Here is a 22,338-nt window from a genome sequence, read left to right on the forward strand (position 1 = left end):
GCTAAGCGCCGCAGATTCATCTACCCGAAAAAAACAAGGAGAAAAGCATTACTCTCCCCTAATTTACGTAAAGTCGACGATCCCTTATAATACCTGTTTACGCATTTCTTCGTAATTTGTGTTTGGCTAATGTTGTGCCATAGCCATTAGAGCGGGCTGGGTCTCTCCGCGCATAATTGTAATTCATTACCTTATTCATTATGACGCACTGTATCGGTGCTGAAATAAAGCCGAGGCGATGGGCGGTTGATTAAATTTCGCGATAGCTGCTTTGAACAACGGACTCGATGGTTTGAAAGTAACAGAGTGAGGAAGTGCATAAGTAAACTCCATTTCACGGGCGGTGAACACCCGCAACGTTTGTAAAAAACCTTTGGTCCATGAACGGCGGGAGGCCCGTAAAATGCCGTGTGTCATTCGAAACTGTTTCGCTGTGTATACACGTGTATACGTATAAATCAATTTTATCCGTTCTTGCGGATACCGCAACGAATCGCATTACGTGCGGTCACTGACATCTTCCTGTATTGCATAAATTCATCAAATAATACACACACAATACAGCCGGACCCGTTGAACCGTTTGATCAAAACCATTTAATATGGAAATCGATTTAACCTACATTTTGCTATGAAACGCAAACACATGTAATATAGCGCTGCACGTAGAGCTTCGTTTAGTGGAAACTATTGATGAAACATGTACTTATTTGACCTAACCCTTAAGTTATGCGGATCATTTTGGGAACCATAAAAGAAAGTATGAAAAATATCTCGTTATCCTAGTCGGGAGTTGAGGTCGCGTTGATGAGGCGATTTGGTGGGCCCTGCTCGTACAAAACCGCAAGTATTCAGAATAGGGTACTTGATACAAATAAGGCCTACGTTCTAATAAGGCCTATACATCAGAAAACACAGATAAACAAATCCAACCGAGATAATACTTCAAGGACACGTACTCATATGCCCTACAACCCGGTAGAGTGCAAGAGCGTCCCGATCCACGATCCCAGCACCAATTGGCACGCGTTCTTCTAAGGTGGTGGGTGATTTCGTGTTCTCTTATAAAAATCTGGCGATTTCATCTTAAATTTTCGGTAAAATAACGCTGTTTTAGATTAAGCTTTTCTTAGTAATCGTTTCTAAATATTTCTTACTAGCTAATAATTACCTTAATTTGTACTACTGGCTATAGATGCATTATTTGTAAATTTTTAAAGACAACAAGAGCGAAATATCTAATAAGGCCTAGGCCTTATTTCAGTATGGTAGGCCATATTGGATACTTATGTCAACACCTGATTACGGACAAAATCATTAAACTAAATGAGTCAAAGAGTTACTAAATATTTATTTAATAAGAATGTTACTAACAGTAGAGACAATAAAAAGAAAACAGAGTAAAAAAAAAACTAAACATGTAAAAAAAGAAACAAAATACAAAACCAATAAAAAATAAGAAAAAAAAGCCGTATGTATAATTCTAAAGGATTAAAGCTGATATTATCATGCCTGTCTCGAAGACAATGTAGCAGATATGCTACCATAAAGGACTGCTTTTGGTGGTATCATAAAGATTGTGTAGGAGTTCGTAAAGATGATTCAGAAGTCTTTTTATGCCCTGGTTCTAACAAAAATTGAGATCTCATTTTGTTTACAAAAAATCAAGACTAAATGATGTTCCTAAACTGATTTATTTAAAAGTTTTATGTGTAGGCCTTATTCGAACACGGTGTTTTAATAAGCCCTATACAAAAAAATAACATTGTTTGTTTTTGATATTTTTTTTGATAATTTAAGTAAGGAATCATTACTTTGTTACTATGAATATTTAATTTTATCTATAATTTATGTATTATTCTTAATAAGTGGAATTTAAGTTTATCTAGAGATATACAGTATATTTCTGTTTACTTGGTATGTAAAATTTTGATAACGCAAACAAATCGACGTGTTTAATGTTATAAGACCGCATTTTGTTTAATACACCCTCAATTTTTATTGTCTACAAGCATTTGAATCATATAGGCCTTATTCCGTGTAGGTGATTTAATAAAGCCAAAATCAGTGGTTTCGTAATTTGCTTATTTTGAATGGATTTAGTTAAAAATTGTGTTATTTTTTTTAATATTGCTAAAATTAAAGGATGGAAGAAGTTAATTAACCTTGTTTTTGTTGACTGGCGTTAATATTTATTGAAATATAAGCGTTTAAAGTTAGGTAGGCCTTATTTGTATCAAGTACCTTATATTGCTTGGAGATCCTTTTGTTTTGCGCATTTTATTGCAATGAGGTTGTCAGAACTTAGAGCAATGCGGGCTGCACAATGTGCGTCTGTAGTTATAGCTATGTGCTCTGCAGCGTCTCATACTATGTAATGTATGTCTTTGGAAGGCGACTGTAACGGTTCTGCACATACAATACCATATTAGTCGCAATAGATGGGTGCTTTACTTGAATGTCCAGTTACGCCGAGCACTTATTTTTTTCTGATACATTCTTGCCCGGAGCCTTCTCGCCGTCTGGAGCCGGTTCTTCGCTTCCTATGATCCTTAAATGGCCTCATCCATCATTTTATGCGTGTAATTTCCTGCATAAAGTTTTTGTCGCACGTGTGCTTTGAATTAATCGTACAACTTCGCTAAACGGCAACGTGGATTTTACAACAAGTGAGCAAACATTAAAGTTAATTTTGTGTTATAAAGTTCACTTTAATAAGTGTAAGTAATTATCCGGAATTTCCTACATCAATCATCGGCTGCCCGATACAATTTGTAAACAAGTCATTCATAAATTAAATCGGTGACCTATCTTATTTGTCATTCTTATCTTATTTGCATGGACACGTGCATTTTACGTTTAATTTATTCATATAACAATGTTTAACTTGAAAGCTGCTTTCGAATGTAAGCTTTTGGCATTGAATCAAGTGTCTCCTTTTAGGGTTGCCATTATTTTAAATCGTGTAAAGCTGAGCAGCGTTCTATGACGAGGGTATTTGCTCTTAAATATTGAAGTAGCTAAATTGTATGATATTTACGCGTAATTTATCGAGGTGTATAGTCTTCGGTGCTGAATTATTGACTAGCTACAAAGTAACAGGTATCAGCCCTTGGGTTCATTCAGAATTCAGCAGGAAGGCGTCAGCTGGGCGCGAGATTTATTCCCGGGCCGAGTCGGTCCACACTCCCCACGAAGCTTCGCAAAGGGAGAAAAAAAATTACACCCGTTTTACAGTGATTGCGCCGTGATTGGAAATTTTAAAGACGTTTAATAAAGGCACCGACTGCAAAATACGAGGGGACCCGATTTGAAATCAGGAAACATTATATTTTTGAAACAAGTTCGGAGACTTGATATTAACATGCATCAACGGAGAAAATTATTCCACTACATCAAAGTGCGCCAATTTATGTCTCAACTTATGGCCATGGCCACGTTTATATTTGCTGTCAGTTCTGTAAGAAAATGAGTTTTTAATGGCATTAAAAGGCAATAATTATGGCGACCTTCAAAAGTTTTGCTCAACCATTCAACCATACGAACCGATAATGATTCTGAGTTCGTCGTAAATGCATAAATTTTACTGATATTAACGATGCTGTAAAGCCTTATATGAAAGAACTTGAAAATTTGTTCACGAATAAGCATTTTGGAAACGTATTAAGAGTATGTTAAATGTTAATCGGTTTAATATTTGCAGATTCAATGACTTTGAATAGCTATGAATGATAATTGGCTCGTTTTATGGTTTAGTAAACAATGAACAGTCTGAAAACAATCTCGTGAGAATTAAATGTTTACTCGTACATAATCGTGGGAACATACAGTGCTCTGCAAACAGATTTATTAATATTAAAATACGAAGATGTTAGTGTACATCTTTTTCATCTTTATTACATCTCTTCATTGTACCATCATTACATTTTGTGATTTAACATTAACTCTGAGTAATCTAGTTCCCAAGCCCAAGAGAAACCGTTACATTAAATATTCAAATACAAATAAAATTATAATCCATCTTCAAACTGAACAAAGCAATATTAAACTGTTGAAGATCCCTCATATTTTAATCAAACGGTTCCCATATCCCGAATACCTTCCCTACTTACGTAACGAACGTGACAGTGTCAAGGAAAATCCTTAGATTTTCGATAATCGTTACATTCCTCTCAAATTAACTTTACTTTATTGGAAGAGCTCACAATCGGATAGATAGCCGGCAATCCACCGGCTGATTGCGCCCGTCGATTCTTGAAGAAGGAGAATTCAAATAATTCCCGTCCAACTGCGGTCGGCTTCTACTGATTCAATTACGTACATTCATAGCAATGATGTTCCATTACAAAACCAATTACGCATGTAATCCGATGCTTTTTGCCGTAATCTGCGATTCAGTGGACGTTTGTAACTGCGATCAGTGTAATCTTCGGCGGTGCGATTAGAAAAATATTGTTTATTTGCGATTTATTAGTTGGAAAATTGTATGTTTGTAGACCTTACTTGATACTCATCGTATAATTTATTTGCACGATCTACGTATAGGCACCATTTAAATTGAATGGGAATCTTTTTAAAATAGTAGGTACCTAATTTGATTTCTCGTTTAAATTCTTATTATGAGTTTTTCCTTCTTTCTTGTCTACTTATTTAGTCAAGGACCATTTTACCTTTGCTTTGGTGCTGATGATCAATTTGTTTTTCTAAACGTTACAAGAATTAAAAAAACATTATTCACTCAGATGTTCGCGCGCGTCGAGCTATTCAGTCAGTCCTCAAATACATTTTGTCCATTAATCTTCAAGTGGGGGTTTCCCGAGAGCTTTTTATCCTGAAAACCTGACCTCGATAAGTCAGCTTTCCGACATTTTCGCCTATTCAAGCTGAAAATTGCCATTTAGGCTGATAATATGTATGTTTGAATATTTGTGTCCCGTCGAGACGTGTATGGATGACGAGGCCCAATCCATGGAAAAGATAATCAAAAACGAGAGGTCTTTTTAATGCCCGATTTGCAATTTCCTGCAAAATAAATGAAATATTTTGTCTCTTATGATTTTCATTTTAAGCACCATCCACATAACAGTAGAGCTCAACATTCAATTTATTACAGCATACAGCAGCAAACATTTCACGTCTCGCACTCGGGACGTCATGATATACAACTCTCCCGGCTTAATGGTTTCCAAGGTCGTAAAGAGCAACGCCTAGATTAGTTTGAAATCCAAGAGCTGGAGGCTAATACTGCTGTCCTACCGCTCGATAAATCTCGAGCGGTCCTCGCACACGCACTTCGGTATTTATAGCCCTCACACTTCGCATCCAATAATTAAAACATATATCATACAGCAGAAATCGCTTCAGGCCCCAACTCGAGAACCAGTACTCACTCTTACTGTCGAGGCTCCCGTAAATAATTGAGAAAACAAATTGAGCTTAGCTACTTTGTATCTAATTTCAAATACGAGGGAATGATTGCAATTATCACTCCTAAGAGGTTTATCTCGAAGACTAATAACAACGTAATAACATTAAACACAAATAATTGTTCGTTGTTATCATGGCCAGAACAAGTATTGAAGATATCAATAATCTGAAACTGTACTTAGAAGGCTTCTACAATCAAATGATAAGTCTTGGGAATCCAAATGTTAGAGAAGAACAATAAGAGTCCATTTACTAAATGTGATGAATCCCTACAACTGTTATCTTTTTCTATTTAATATTATTATGTTGATCGTTTGGTAGAGTCGACTTTGCAGCGCCTTTGTTTATAAAATTTCAGAACCTTTTTAAGAGAGTAAATTTTAATAATGTTTTACCCTTTATTTAGGTATTGCTAACTTCAAAAATACATTGATCGTTAGTTTTCTAATTGACCTTGGCCTCTTGTTATAATAAATTCCGCGAATGGTTGGTTTACGGAACAGAAAACATGAAGTAAGTTCTGCAAACCGGTTACCAGCGAGAAGATAATGGTAATTATGCGGCACGTCTCTAGTAATAGGTACTGCCTTATATAGATTACAACCGCGGCACTTAATATTGCTTTGTGATAGCTTTTGGTTAGATCAAGTTACCGTTATTAGAAAACAATCTTCCGAAATTAATTATAGATGGCGATAAACATTGGTTCATTGAAAATTGCTTCCGACCGTCCTCCTTATGAGAAAGTGTGTATATTATGTATACCTAGTCATGAATGTGTATTTAAATTATAGTAGGTATATCTTAGAATTTAGATACAAAAGAACTCAGAAACCAAAGGCTAATTTATGGACTGTCTTTGTCAAATGCCTTGTTCAGTTTCTCAAAACATCACAGATTTTGCTGTGAAAACCCAATTTTTCCGCTCAAAATTATGCGTTTTCATACTATATTTCAACGAAAAATTCATATCTGTTAACCACACGGCTAGTCGGCTATCATGATAGAGCTTACTATCCTTACTTCACATAAAGTTTCAACCCAAGTTCGTCATTATAATGTAGTGTGGAACACTGTGAGCCCTGAGTTGACCCGCCTTGTACCCGCGCGTGCTCCGCTTACAAACATAATAAGCAGCTTATTTTAACATGCAACGCTGTGCCATTTTACCCCCTTGTAGACCTTATTATGTAGTTTAAAATGATTATAAAGTTTCTTAAAAAGGTGCACCGAACAAACCACGTAAGGTGCTGGTCAGACGCGTGGGTGACCCTAAAACATTTCGAACAACTATGGAACGTTCGTGACATGTTTTACAGTTAGCTTCGTTTTCCATGATCGTTAAGGTGTGTGAAGCTTGTTTGACAGCTTGTGCAAGCTTGCTTTGGGTTGCGTCCACAAACGCAACAAATCTGGAGGTGTTTTGAGTCCATCTCATTGTGGATAACTGAAATCTGAATAGTAGCTCTTATCGGAAAATATTGCATTGCTTCCAGATATGCTGTCGATTTGCGAAGGCTTAAGAGTCCCATTACATTTTAGTGTCTTCGTTTTGGGCCTGGTGGGAGCTACCACAATCGAAAGAACAGTTGAGTCGAGTCTAATTTAATGTTCCCGAGCGTGTCGATAGTGCACGTTGTAAATCGTCCGGACAGTAAAAGTGTCGCGTTTATTGCTCAACCAGTAATTTGTACGAACGTGTAGTCGCGCGCTTTTATTTAATTTAACAATCGTTTTGTGATTTTAAACTGTAAACGCCTTGTTAAACGTTTCAACTGTATGTGTCGTTAGGTCTTGGGCACTGTTTGACATGACACATGTGAACCTTGAAAACAAACGATAGCTACGATTCCAGGATCTATCATGCTTTGGTTTTTATTAGTTTTTGTCTAGTGAATATAACACGTTCTTAAATTTTATACGTTCTACGGCTGGAATACGTATAATATGCACGAACTTTTTGCCATTCGGTTTTTCATTTTGGGTGAACAGAATGCTGATCGATGTTGGCAGAGGAATAAGCTTATAAGCCTTTCGCTTTGTACTCTGTTCATATCTTGTTTTTTATCTCTTTTTATTGGATGTCGTGAAATTTTTCAAGTAGATAGGCCCAAAGAAATATTTGTATTGTTATTGCGACTGATATCATTCATTTTAATGATGCTCCCATTTAATAAACTCCCATACCAATTTTGTCAGTCGCTTTAAACCTTCTAAATTGGACAGCAACATGGGAACTTGAAGCGTTTTCCTTATAATTTCGAGGGACCCTTTTAAGTAGAATAGACCTTTTGATATTAAACTAAAGGGTCCGACAATGTCAGCCAAGACGTACTTTGAGGCTGTGATAGCCGTTATGTGATCATACGCATAATATGAGGCGAAGTGCGAACCCTCCTGCCTAAGTGGGCACGTATTAATATTTTAAGGTCCTTTAATTCAGATTTGTACCAGTTTCTAAGGCGTTATAGCCCAAAAATCGTATTAGTGTTGTCTTTAGATAGTAAACCACCGATAGAGGAACTGACTTTTTGCCAATGCCAAGTTACCAAGTACTTACATACCCTCATGGGTACTCGTAATTTATGAAAACGGATTCATTCCATTGTTTTATGCATATCGGCGTCCATATCTGATAGAGTTCTTAGGGCTGCTCCATTTTCTTGGACACCCTGTACCTACAAGCACACTGTAATTATCTGAAGTTTATTCTTGCTTTGATGACTTAATTCGAATAACTAAGTTATTTTCCTTGCCTTTAGCAGTTTGTCAGAATATAAATTTATCTTACACGAAGATCGGTAAACTGTACACAAAATTACCATAGAATCTAAGTTGTTATACCTGGTGGAAGGCTCAGCCCAACTTTTGTTATAAATCATTGTTATACCGGTTTTATAGGTGTTTAATCTAATTAAGGTAGCTCGCGTTAATAATAATAAAATTAATGCACGCTCTCTCTCTTCCGTTAATTGTGAAAGTAAATATTACATTTTAATTGGTTATAGCAGTTAACCACTGATTACATTTTATACATACAACGTGTCCCAAAATTCAAGGATAAGCCGGCGCCGCAGGGTGGACCTAGTCATGACTGCTTTAGGAAAAATAAGAAAAAAAATCTATCTCAATTATTTTTTAAGTTACACAATAAATTATGAAATTCGTCGAAAATTGACACCCCTTATAATATTTTACATTACCACGACTACAATTTTTCGAATACTTCAGTTCTTTTGTTTGTATCGGCAACTTAAGTAGTGCTNAGTTCCTATGGCCACCTCCATACTCCATCCAGCTCAATGGTACCATAATATTGCATTGTCATCGTACTTACACAAGTATACCAAATTTCAGCTCAATTGGTTAAGGAGAACTGGTTTTAAATTCAGTTGCAAGATTTATCTCATACTAACTTACAAGCGAAATGCTTGTAAAAATGGTACGCATATCTTTTTTGCGACTAGTTTTCTTAGAGTATTATACCATTTCGGAATCTTGGATAGTTGCGTCAATTTTATAAAAAACTTGCCGCAGTAGTGTTCATACTGTTTTTTTACAAAACTACGAGTCAAAGTGGAGTGTAAGTAAAAATCGTTCAAAATTTTAAGGAAATATCATATTTTGATTAACTTTTGTGTAAAAACTGCAAGGATTCTGAGGGTTTTAAGAATTGGGGTGGACAGCAGCACTACTTAAGTTGCCGATACAAACAAAAAAAGTGAAGTATTTGAAAAATTGTAGTCGTGGTAATGTAAAATATCATAAGGGGTGTCAATTTTCGACGAATTTCATAATTTTTTGTGTAACTTAAAAAATAATTGAGATAGATTTTTTTTCTTATTTTTCCTAAAGCAGTCATGACTATGTCCACCCTGCGGCGCCGGCTTATCCTTGAATTTTGGGACACGTTGTATATGGTAGTTTCCATTACACTTGATTTGCATTGGTATTAGTTGGCATGTGTAGTTATTTATTTACATAAGTAATGTTTATTTTTAATTCATACTTATTTTTATTCGATTAAAAAGCGGAAAAGTGACTAACTTTTCAAACAAGAAAATAATAATTAAAATTCGTTCTTCGATATTTAGTAACTAGAAATTGTCAAAGATGGTATGTAGCCATCTTACAAATGCAAAAAAGTAGCATGTAAATAAATATAAGATCTCCAACCCGCCTGCCAAGCGTGGAGATTATGGCAAAACCCTCCACTATAATAGTGAAGGAGGCTCATAGTCCAGTAGTGGACTGTAAAGGGCTGTTGATGATGAAATAAATATAGCATGTACTCGGAATGCGACTTACCTATATTTCTAACTCACTCTTTACTTAGAGCTTTTACTCACGTCAAGTTTTCATGCACTTTTATGAAAATTTATAATACCTACCTGAGGTGAATTTCTTTCTTACGTCTAGGCTTTACAAACATCAACAACAACTCTTATTATACTGGTTATTGTCATAAAATTCAAAAAACACTCAACCTATCTTACACCCGTATCGAACGCACGCGTTGAATAGAGCTTGTGATTGGTTCATGTTTGGACTGTGCGTCCACGCGCTCTGTGAGACCTCATAGTAATGTTTGTGAATACGGGCGTTAAAATCTATGGCGTCGACTCAATTCAGGCTCGAGTGTTATACCAATAACCGCCATATTTATGCAGTCCTCATCTGCAAAGGAAACGCTTAATACTGCTGATAACAGCAATTCATGAAGCGCCCTGTTTACGCCTTCAGCTAAACATTTGAATGTTTATACGCAGCGTGTATTATTCATTGCTGATTCGACGATTGAAGGGAAGACAGTTCCAATCTGTTATGTATAAAGCAAGACGTAGAACATTATTAATTTCTTTCAAATATAATGATTGAACATCTTGCTGTAAAATTTACTCTGCGATGCCAGGTTGTGTGGCTGGCTTTAGACATTAGACGTAGCTATCGTTTACGCCAAGTCACTAGTTAGAGAACTTAGGAAAGTAATCGCGATATCGAATTTATAACGAAGCTCTAGAACTTCTAGGTAGGCGCTAAAACCAAAAGAGAGAAAGTGATAACAAAGTCGCCAAGATGTTCAGAAGCTAACATCTTTATCAGTCATTATTGTCGGCCGTTTGGTGTAGTGGTTCAGAGCGGACTACTATGCCGAGAGGTCCCGGGTTCGAGAGGTCCCGGCCGGGCAGAAATTGAAATGATGAATTTTAATTTCTGTGACGGGTCTGGGTGTTACTATGTATAATATTTATGTATTTAAAAAAAAAGTATATAATTAGTATATCCGTTAAGCTAGCACCCATAACACAAGCATTAAGTTGCTTACTTTGGAGCTAGCTGGCGCTGTGTGAAATTGTCCAAAGATTTATTATAAAAAAATAAAAAATTTAACCCGCATCGCGTTAACTTTGTCGCGACAGTTTATTTTAAAAACATTATCTTGAAATCAATCAGCACTAGATTTTCGTAATTAATGTCGGAATACTTTAAAGATATCAATCTTTCGAGATAACATTCCGAGGCTGTTATTGATGGTCATTCAAATTAATGGTGCGAGCAAATAACTCGTCTAGATGTCTGAGTGCAGACAAAGATTTACAATGATACTAATGGGTAGGACATGCCTAGGACGTCTGTACGCGCATACGGGTGCAGACGGTCCCAAAATACGCGGCAAACCCCGGTGATTCATTTTGTGTATAATGCGTCTGCACATATGAATTGAAGGATAACAGAACTTAGCAATAAGTCTCGCGTCACATTAATAAGGAATTTGTTTTGGTACTGGATCTGGCTTCAATCATATAAAAATATGAGAATAAGTTTATTTTAAATGCTTTCAATAAGTACCTACTTATATTCTTCCCGTTAGCTATGTTAATATATTATAATATTCCAGTTTTGAGTTTCTAAATCTTATATTTTCCAAAGTTAAATCTCTACAGTGCATTAATTACCCTTACTCCATCTAAAACTAAAACTTTAACAGAAGACGTTGAAATTAAAACTTAAAAATTATTTAAATAAGTTGACTAAGAAAAATCGTTCTTGAACAGAAGCTGCCGCCATCATTATAAAAGAATTTTAATAGTCTTTATCAAAATCTGTGGCCACATAGACCAAGCGTTATTAAATTATCCGTTGAAACCCTAATTTGGTACCTAATTTGAATTTATATGAGCTATTAAACTTTAACTTATATTCACATACTAAATGGTTAGAAGTCATTTGAGGAAACATGATACACAATATGAATTCGTAAATAACATTTGATAATTTTACTAAAACAGAAATTACACCGTTTTGGTAAGCTACTGCTTACAGAATAGTTACAAGTATGTAATGTAAGTATTCTACATAATATTCACCAAACATAATTTTTAGACAAGATACGAGTATAAGAGACCAATTCTCACTAGCAACATAAGCCTAAGTTATTCTGAGATTCCCTGAGGTCTACGTCACTCATGATAGAAAGTCGTGACGTATTCGTAGTGGCAAGAATGGTGAACCTAAAACTGCTCTTTCTATCAATTCTACTTGCAAATGTTCCATGAATCTTTCAGTCCTATCATCAGAACATAACGAATGCACCAATCGTGCACCGCATAAAAATTGCAGTAGCGAAGTAAAATGAAATAGTAGCTGCACGCTTGGATACTGAAAAAGTATCTATAGGTAGGAAAAATTCAGTCTAGTTTGAAGAAAACTTGGCAATGGGTATTTAGCATCAGTTTATATTCTAAAAGATCTCTTCAGTTGTTACCGAAATATGTTATGATGTATCCCATGGGATCAGATCACGCCCTTTTCCTTATCTATGCATAGGACTGTGTTTTATGATCGACGTCTATCTATCGGAGGACTATTTTATGGTCTATATGAGGTTTATTAGCAATTTTGTGTCTGATTAATTTTCTAATTTCGGAAAAACGTTCATGGTGGAAAATCTTGAGGAAACAATCACTTAATTATTTCTCATCCTTTCGGCGTGATTGCTATAGACGAGTTTTCTCATAAGTAGGTACTTATTCCGTAAATATTAATAGATGCTCACAAGAAAAAACAACTACTTGATTGGATTATCTCAACGGAACCCTAAAAAAGTTGGCGATCCCCTCACACCATGAAAATTTAATGTTTCTCAAGAAGCCATGCCAGATTATAGTGGTTAATCCGACACGCGCACACCCAGGCTTAAATATTAAACTGCAGGCTGCATTTAATGTCGCTTTAAATCAGTAACTTTAAGGTATCCCTCTTATCGTATTAAGTTACTGGTGCTCTTGAAATAAGTAGCTAAAGTATACTCAAATCCAATTTGATAAAAGTAAAAATCAATAAATGCTCATGTTTGTCTATAAGTAAGGATCGGTGAAAAAATGTGGCCAGAAATAAAAAGTTTAATGGAAGGGCTGTTAAAATAAATAATATAATACCGAGGCATAATACCGCTTACAAAGCTCATCTAAATAAACAAGACAATGACGTAACTAACACAATATTGAAATAAAAGGCAGTATTCAACGTAATGCTTCCTACCTGTCATGCTAATTGCTTCCGATAAAACTGAAATAGACACAAAATTAGTTATTTATACCTGCATCGCCGGCCTTTGGAATTCCACCATCATTTTGGATATGAGATTTCACGCAAACTTATTTCCCATCGTTCAATTATGGGGATGCCTATAATTGAGCGAGTAGCGACATCTTTTCCCCGTAAATCCTTCTTCGTCGAAGTTATGGATGAAGTAACCTCGTTTTGCTGGGCCTCAAGTCTTTTCACAAGTTCTTAGCCGATAAATTGTTACGGCCGATTGCGTGCGAATTACTTTCTTTTAGTTCGGCTTCTTATCTCCTTCAGAATTGAATGACATATTTTCCTAAAGGAGTCTTATCGCGGCCTTTTGATTCTAGACGAACTCAAATAGACTTTGTGTTTTTACAACATGTGATAAAAACAAAAAGTCTTCCTTTCACGTTGTAAACAATCCTTTAATTAAGATAGTCACCAATGACAAAAGAAATTACTTCTCTATCAATATCAGTCACAACAACGCATAATTCCCGAACGTAATGTCATCAGTTATTCCTGAAAACCATTTTGAGCACGTATCTCGCGTTGTTACTGTAATAGTATTGGAACCTGTTCCACACACTGATGCTCGCCCTTGCGAGACCTTCGCGTCGTGACCTCGCAGGGCCTTGCCTGGAGCTATAGCTACGGCCAGATCTACGCACGCCATACATCTGCAACGTATCAGTTGCCGCCACATCGTGATCTAGACGCAATTGATGTGCCTTTGTTTATTGTGAACCATACAAATCTTTTAAAAGCATTCGTAAATCACTCCAAACTATTCGGTGCTCGATCTCGCATTTAATGATGCCTCGATATTGATAGAACATTAAAATCAAGGCTATAGATCTCCTAACCCAAATGCCTTCGTCTTCCTGGTAATAACAATAACAAACAACGCAACCGAATGACTCAACACACTCGGGAACATTATGAAACCGTATCATGCTAAAGGATCTACTAAATTCAAATTCGGCTGTTACAAGTTCAGAACGAGAACCGCGAAGATCGTGGGTTCCTATATCAACCCCGCCACCCACGGCGCGCTGGTCCGCGGGGAGCCAAGGCCGGCTCACAATGGGCCCACTTGCGCACTTCTTATTGCCAATACTATTCAATCTCACTATCTGTTTATAAGGAACTAGTTTCCTGCGGGCGGCGGCCACTGCCTCCAATTCTCAGGAGAGTTGATTTTGCAGTCACAATGATATCTAAATCTGCATAACACGAAGCATAATATAATTGAGTGGGCATGTTTATAAAGATAACATTGTAGGTATTGCCTATACGTTCTGAGATAGGTAATACTGTATCCACATCCCGGTTTATCGGCGTCTTGACTTCCCTTGACCTTAAGGATGGGTGTTAGCTGGTAATCTACACTATTTGTTATAAAAGGATATTTTTGTTTAAAAACAAAAGCTTTGGATTAAGCTGGTTTTGCGATGATCAAGAAAGAGTCAAGTGAGCGTGCCAGGTAAAATATTTTCTGCAAATCGGCCGAATTTCGGATTCAGAATATATTGAATTCCGATCCGGCAAATGTGCGCTGAAAGGGACTTTTCTGAATGGTTCGTGTGTAGCGACGAATGCGACCGCACATCCGCAGAAATGTATACCTACCACAATAAATTTACATCCTGCACCGCACCTCGGGCGGCCGTGGAATGCACCCGTTGCACTGACCAATGTAAATGCCCTTTCTACATACTAACACAGATTAGACAAGAGTTTCTTGGCTTTGAAAGTTTTAAACGTTACTGCATTATGTATTCTGGATATTGCATTCTAATGCCACAATCAAAGTTATGGGTATTCTCTAATTACAGTTCTTATCTTAGCCCAGCGACAATGTTCAAGCGTTGCAAAGATTTATGGGTGTGATCGGCGAGCTATGTCAAAGTTCAGGTTTCCTCACGCTCTTCGAATTGCTAGTTTCAAATGCTATGTTCTATACACGTTTAGTATATTAGCTATAACGCCACAACAGCACACGACTGTTTAATTTGTATCTGCTCGTAGTTGCCACATTAATATGATTTACTGTTAGTAGCCCTAATGAAAGTCAAGTTTTAAGCCTTCGAGTCTAATATCTACGAGAGCACGCGCAAGCTTTCTTCAAATAATGACACGTCCATAAGTCGGTAGATTAATGATGACATGAGATATAGCTCTGTTGTCTCTCAATTTATCTAAATACAGCTAATATTGGCTATTATTTCCTCCATCCGATAATTAGAATCCAAAATAGGTTTAGTCACGACACGTCACGATCGCTCGCCAAACACGATTCAATGCTGAGTCCATAAATTACAGGGTAGTATTTTGTACTGTATCGTTTATAACTGTTTTAGTAACATTATCGTTATTTTAATTGGACACAGTTGCAGATTTATTTACATTTCAATTTATCGGTAAAACTGGTTTCACAAATTGGCATTCGTTGTCCATTCGATCGCGTACAGAGTTCAGGGAAAAGGTGCTAGTGGTTGAATAAACTGAATAGTTACATGTCTACATATATCTCCGATTCTAATGGGCCTGCTAGTAGGTAACATCCTTGTACACGTATCCATTAGGTATGTCCGTTCCAGCAGCGTTGTTTTCTCGAAGTGGTTCCTCAGACATAATGACTCGAGTAAATCAAGCCTAATGTTCCCGAGCTCCAGACGCGATTTCTACTATCTACAAAAGTGAAAGCATTGGTTTGAACCTCCTGTGACCCAGCTCGCGTTGCATGTAAATTCATTCATTGGTTTTATTGCATTCCTCTATGTCTTCAAGGCGCTTCGTTTTGTGCTGTACTTTTCTTTGTATCCATATGCATGATTGCGTCTAGCTCTTTGTTTGAAATATGCCTCTTTTGAAACGCGAGAGTAAATCGCACCCGTCTCATTATATTAGCATTGCTGAACGGATGTCAGTTTCAGAAAAAGTTTACTTATTTCTTATTGAATATTCACTTGGTCGATACCTTGCAAAAAGCTGTGAAAAAATTACGTGACTTGACGGTAAATCTCTTGCTTGGATGTGATCCAAAATGTATTTTGCTGACTTTAAAATTTACCTCAAAAAACGAGTGGCTGGCTAGTAATTATATTAATGGCAGATCTACGGTATATGCTGTAGGTAGTCCCAGTTACTGCATGTGCATGTACCTACTGCGCAACTGTTAAATACCATTACTTCAGTACGGAAAGGCCGTGACATTTAACGTTGAGAAACGTGCTTTGGTATAATAGTGTAGTAATCAGGAAAGGTGAAATGAAGTATCTTGTAGGCCGTTGCTATAAATCGCGATAACCTGGGGGGCGGACTGCTGAGTAATGACTCGTATTTGTCTGCCTGCGATTGAACGGCGGTGTTTTTGAACTAATTGTCGACTATCTATGCGGGGAGAATTCGATCGCATGCATTGTATTGTACCTAATTCACTTTTAACGATACCTCGTAATGAAACTCGTACGTAATATGCAAGTCGTGTATGAATGAATGAATTCTGAATCGAGAGTTAATCTTAACGATCGTTGCTTGAATTCAACTTAAGTCCAGCAGCAGCAAGAAGTAGTTTCTCTGCCATTTTTACTACTATGGACTTTTTCTGTTTTTCTGGTCTACCAGATAATAAAACTTATTTTATAAGTAAATCAAATTGTCTGTAAAACCACAGAATAATAATAAGTACTGTAAAACGAAGTTTGTCACAAAGCTAAGTTTAGCACACTTGTAGAATAAATGATACTGTTAGAAATATTTTACAAAATAATGTTCACTAACCTTGAATGCATAAGCAGGTATTATGGCTTCTTCGATTTCCAAGAAACTTATTTGTTTATCTTTTTGTTACAGCGGAGGGAAGCCTGTCAGACTTTGCTGCACGCAAAGTCCACTACACGGCGATCAACCCCCTCAAAAAGGGACTGTTTACACCCGACACCAGGTATGTCTGGCGTCTGCCCTCTCAAATTATATGTCTTATGTAACTTGAAGGAATTCCTACCTCGCAAGTCTTGCAACATGCTAATGACTACCTGTCGAAAATAAATAAGGCCTCTTCCTTTCAGAATGTTCTAAAGTAAGCTCGCATCACGAATTCACGAAGCTCCAAAAACGTTATTAATGCGTTTTTTGCGGAACCCAAATTAAATTCAAACTGGTTATAAAAATACATTAGCCTGTAACATGATACTTACATTTACAGGAAGCCCAACTTTTCTTCCGAGATATTTGAGCTGCGAACTTTGAACAAGTTCAGCGTCTTCAAAATTTATACGAAGGTTGAAGTTTTGGAATGGAAACAATGAAGATAACAATAACGATTGACATTCCAGGCCGGCGAGTTTGCGTAACCTGTATGAGAGAGCCACCACCGACCGACTCCCCGCATCCGCCCTGGACCAGATGCGAAGGGACTGCCAACACTCACCATACTTGCTCTGCACACCTGTACTTGGTTCAAAGAGGAGGCGCATTTATCAGAAAGTCGACGTCGAAATTGAAACACACATTGTGAGTTGAAATATGTTTCTAATGACAGTAACAAACGTACACGCAAAGTTGAATAATATGTTCTCATGTAACTAATAGCTACTGAACATCATATTGCTTACGATAATATAGATTTGTGGAGAACCCTAGTAGTGAGTGGAATAATGGCTAAAATACAAAAGCTCGTCCCCTCCACTCAACTCCGCTGGGTGGTAATTTAATGAACGTTCATTATTGCGCTGTAATTTATCTCCCATCAGAATACATAATTGATTCCAGTAACGTATCAGATTAAAAGTTAACTGGTGTGACCTGATTAATTAATTTTCAGCCATCGGTCGTAGAGCAGTTGCGGAAATGGACGTCAAAAGAGGCGGTGGGCGACGTCACGGTGTTGCCGGACGCGTCGATTCGGATCGCGAGCTGCGTCACGCTGACGCCGGACGAGCTGTCCGAGTGCGGGTCCGGGGACGATGAGCCCATCGACCACCGGCTGCCAAGTCCTGATGAACAGCTGCGGGTCATCGCCTCTAAGTAAGTTATCTTCCTTGTCTTATTTTTTTTTTCTCTCCTAGCTCCACCTCCTCAAATGCAAATCTGAAAAGAAGTATTTCTGCTATTAGCTGACCAACTCTGTCACTTGAATTAATTTTCTCAAAGTAATTTGACTCGTCCTAGACCATCTACCCAAATAAATACCTCGGTCTTTAGTCTAGCAGACTATTTTAACGAAGCAAACTACAGTGACGAAGGGAACCCACAGTTCACATTTAGTGAGTGAACTGCTCCAAATCAACGCGTACAAGTTAACCTATTATTTTCTCTAACTTATTCTAGTTAGGTAAACATTAGAAGTATGTACTTTATATGCAAGCATATCACTTCTAGTTTACCAAGCTGTCGAACAGCTTTTGCAGTCAGTTAATCAAGGTGCTTTACATTATAAGTAAACATCATTCATACCTGTCTTATACTTGTATTACTTATCAATATGACTTTTCTCCGCAGATTTCCCCCGGAACTTGTTGCGATCGACACCTCGGGAAAATTCTTCGAAAGAATGTGCAGCTCCCGAAAGTCGCTCCACATAGAGAGTATCGGCGAGACCGACACAGTCAAGCGGCGCACGCGCACCCGAAAACCCCGCGGTAAAAGACGAAACACCATATCGGGCACTGATCAGAAAGAGCTTAGAGAGGCTATAGCTGGGTAAGCTTCTAGTTTGCACCGTACACTCACTCATCCAGATTACATTATCACGTACCAATTATCACCTTTATTATCTTTCTCCGTTTCCGTTGCAAACGTAGATAATGTAATCTCCCATCAATTCAGTTAACAACCGTTAGGCACCGTAACGTGTGGAGCTTAAAAGTTCAATTAAAATCTTCAGCACATTTTTAACAATTGTCGATTTAATATCTCGTGCTTCTGTGAATACATAATGTTAACATTGGCTGTCGTTGTTTCTTTGCTCTATCAATGTTACAAAGACAACCAATCATTTGTGCACTTGAACACTAATAGTGCCATTTGTTCATTAGCTTCATGATTAATTACATCTTTGAATAGTGCCGTTGTTACGAGACAAAGCGGCGCTATTCAAAGATTTTTCAAACATAGGCATTTAGCGTGTGACTAATGCTTTGCTTGGTTTGTTCTATCATAGTGATACACCCAACGCTGTGGCTTCAGAAGAAATCGAAGATAGCCCTGTCATCAGGTCGCGATCTAGTGACTTACTTAAGAAAAGCCCTATCGATCCGGTCGCGAAGAAAGGACACTTCAACAGTCTGAAACAATGGGGCAAAAATAGGTTAAAAATGATCGGGAGATCTCCGAGCGCCAGTAGAGATAGTTTTAAAGACAACTCGAGGACTGAAAAACCTAAGGAATCTCTGTCCCCACCGCGACAAGAGGAAAGTCAAACTCAAGAAACAGTGACTATGCGCAAGAAACGTCAAGGAGAAGAAGATAGGAGAACGCATCAAAGATGTGCTTCTTACTCCTCCTCGGAGAAAAGTATAGGTGTTCCTGCCAGTGTACCAACTACAGCGACAATAAACACAGGTGTTAAACTTAGAGCTACGTCGGCTCAGCGGAGACTGAGGCGGTCGGGTGTCGGTAAAGATGAACCCCATTCTTCTAGTGGCAATTGGTCTGCCAGTTCAGAGTCTGGAAGAACCAGCATCGGATCTGAAATAACAACAACTACAGTGCCTCCTAAAAGTACAACATCCGCTGGGACGTCTAATAATTCTCTAAACATTCACGGCCATGGCCCACCCAGTTCAATAATAAGCCGACGAAGATTCCTCAACACGTCTGGTTCAGGTAGTGTGACTAGCGAGGGAACTTTGACTCCTGATATCATACATGACCTACACGAAGATCTCGAAACCAGTTCAGAATTCTCATGCGATACTGAAGGATATTATACATCATTCCATATGGATTCCGGCTTGAAAACATTAAAAGAAGAAGAAATATCTCCTAGTACTCCAATGCATACCAGTAATGCTCTATCTAATTCTTCTAATAGTCAAAACATGACTGCTGAAAATGAATACGAACTATTTGGCAAAGGTTCGACTAGTACGACCACAAGCTCCGCAGGTACTGTTTGTACAACGTTGATGGCAGCTGGAAGTGATCGCTCATTAGTGATAGGCCCGACGGTACCTGAAAGAAAAAGTTCGTTGACTAAAATAAATCGCAGTCGAGGTAATATTCAAAGTGCTAACGCTAGTTTAGATAGGAGTTTCAATTCATCGTTCGCCAAATCACCCTTCAGTAGTCTGAGATACAATCCAGTTCGAGCTTACAAAGATAAACAAGTTTGCAACAATTCTTCACCTGAAATCAGTGATATGCCTACATCAGCAATTACTATTACGAGTAGCGTAGGTAACCATAGAGAAATTACTGCGGTTGCAGAAATTCACACCGAAACTGAACTGGAAAGTGCCAAGAAAAGTACAGGAACGAGTTCGCCAGATTCTGGGCATAATACATCTAGTTCCCCAATAGAAGATTCTGTATCGAGTGCCCATGGAAAGAACAGCCTTTCCGAACAAGACTACTCCGAGTCTTCGGACTTGGAAGGCACTGACAGAATAGAAAGAATTCGATACAAAACTACCATCAATAGTTCAAGAATACCTTCTCTCTGTGTTATAACGCCGACAAACTCCGACGATGAAAGTGAAGCCAGTAGCAAATCAGAATCCGGTAAAAAACAAGACACAGACAAGCAAATTGAAAGTATTAATAAAAAACAAATTGGACGACCTAAATTAGAGCTACCTGTCGAGGAAAAAACAAAAGAAACAAAGACTTCAGAGAACGTCAAAGCCAGCAAACCCCAGTCGCAAATTAATTTGAAACCATTCAACAGTTTAATGTGCAAATTAAAAGGAGTACTGCCACACAAACTATCTAATAAAAAGTCGCCGACTACAAAAGAACCTGAGCTAAACGATGATCTGTATGATACTGGTGATTACGTAACAATAGCTGATGTTAAAAACAACAACCAAAAATCCAATCTCAATAGAGGCATATATGGAAACAGTGATATTGTAGGTAAAAATCTACAGGCTGTGCTCTCTGGGAAGCCAGAAACTGAATACGTATCTCTTAATGAGCTGCCTCACTATTTAAATGTAAGTAAAGATTTCTTAGACCAAAACATGGACGAGAAACCATCGCCTGCCTTAGAAGAAATTCAAAGAAAAGGTGCCAAAGTTACTCTCGACTCGCAAGGGCAAGTTATTTACTCATCAGACACTTTGAAACGAAGAAAAGGAGCGCATACTACGTTCGAGCCTGGTCCTTTCGTGCAAGAGATCAGTCCAAGAACAGCCGTGATTCAGCCAGAAATGGCTGATGTCGTAAAAATCACAGATGAAACAGATTTCCCGTATGAACCACCGCTTTCGCCGCCAGTCACAAGCAAGCCTACTTCACCGCAGCTGGGGAAGATGATTATCAAAGCGCCAGTAGTTCCAGACGGCCCCATCACAACTGAATACATTTCTTTACCTGCACCGAAGCCTAGTACTATCATAACTGCTGCTCCACTAAACGACTCGCCAGTCCTAACAACACACAAAACTAGTACAACCAGAACCAATCAAGATCTACCCCGCGTGGTAGAAGCCATCACTAGAACTGGAGCATATGTAAATATACACGATGCAGAGGGTGTCAGCTTGTCACCGACGAAAGATGATTTAGCAGGTAAGAACAAAATTTGCCCGAAATTAGTAACGAACAATATGTTCATTAAAAGTAAATTGCAAAACAGTTTCGATCAGTCTCCCCCGCCTAACGAAGATATCACTCCATTCGTTCCTAATTTTCAAACACCTATGCTGCAAAATAAGAGGCAATTTGAGTTGAATGACAAATCAGGCAGTAAACTTGCTGAAGTCATGAAGATGTTTAGCAATAAATTCAATGGTGAAAGTAACGGTGAAGTTGCAAGTCCTAATGGTAATGAGGATAGTATTAAGGGCCAAAATAATAAAGTAAAGCGTAGTGATAGCTATAAACTTGCCAATTCGCCATTAATGCCTATAAAGAAGTTACTCAAACTAGAGTCATTTACGGGCAACGCTAAGAAAGTTGACTCTTTAGAAATGATTCAGGCCGAAATAACGGCCGATTTGTTACGTGAACAAATTAATTATCCGCCTACTGTATCGCCTAAACTTAGCCATAGAGATGTGATGAATGATTTAGATAATTGTGAATGTGTTAATAATACTCCATACTTAGATGATAGGTTTGAATCTAAACTTAGTGCATTGGCTCTTAGTCCGTTTACTACGCCTTTGCC

At 37.8% G+C, this 22,338-nt stretch overlaps 1 protein-coding gene across 1 annotated transcript in view; it reads left to right on the top strand.

Moving 5' to 3' along the window:
- Nucleotides 1-22,338, top strand: part of gukh (NHS actin remodeling regulator GUK-holder) — a 76,800-nt gene that overhangs the window by 50,327 nt on the left and 4,135 nt on the right. The window contains exons 2-6 of the mRNA XM_028317582.1: nt 16,857-16,947; nt 17,339-17,516; nt 17,827-18,029; nt 18,504-18,704; nt 19,165-21,737. Coding sequence (XP_028173383.1) covers nt 16,857-16,947; nt 17,339-17,516; nt 17,827-18,029; nt 18,504-18,704; nt 19,165-21,737 — 3,246 coding nt within the window. The remainder of the gene's footprint in view (nt 1-16,856; nt 16,948-17,338; nt 17,517-17,826; nt 18,030-18,503; nt 18,705-19,164; nt 21,738-22,338) is intronic.

The sequence above is a fragment of the Ostrinia furnacalis genome, unplaced genomic scaffold (assembly GCF_004193835.3).
Source record: "Ostrinia furnacalis isolate ACB-3 unplaced genomic scaffold, ASM419383v2 OfSCF0389, whole genome shotgun sequence".
Taxonomy (NCBI): domain Eukaryota; kingdom Metazoa; phylum Arthropoda; class Insecta; order Lepidoptera; family Crambidae; genus Ostrinia; species Ostrinia furnacalis.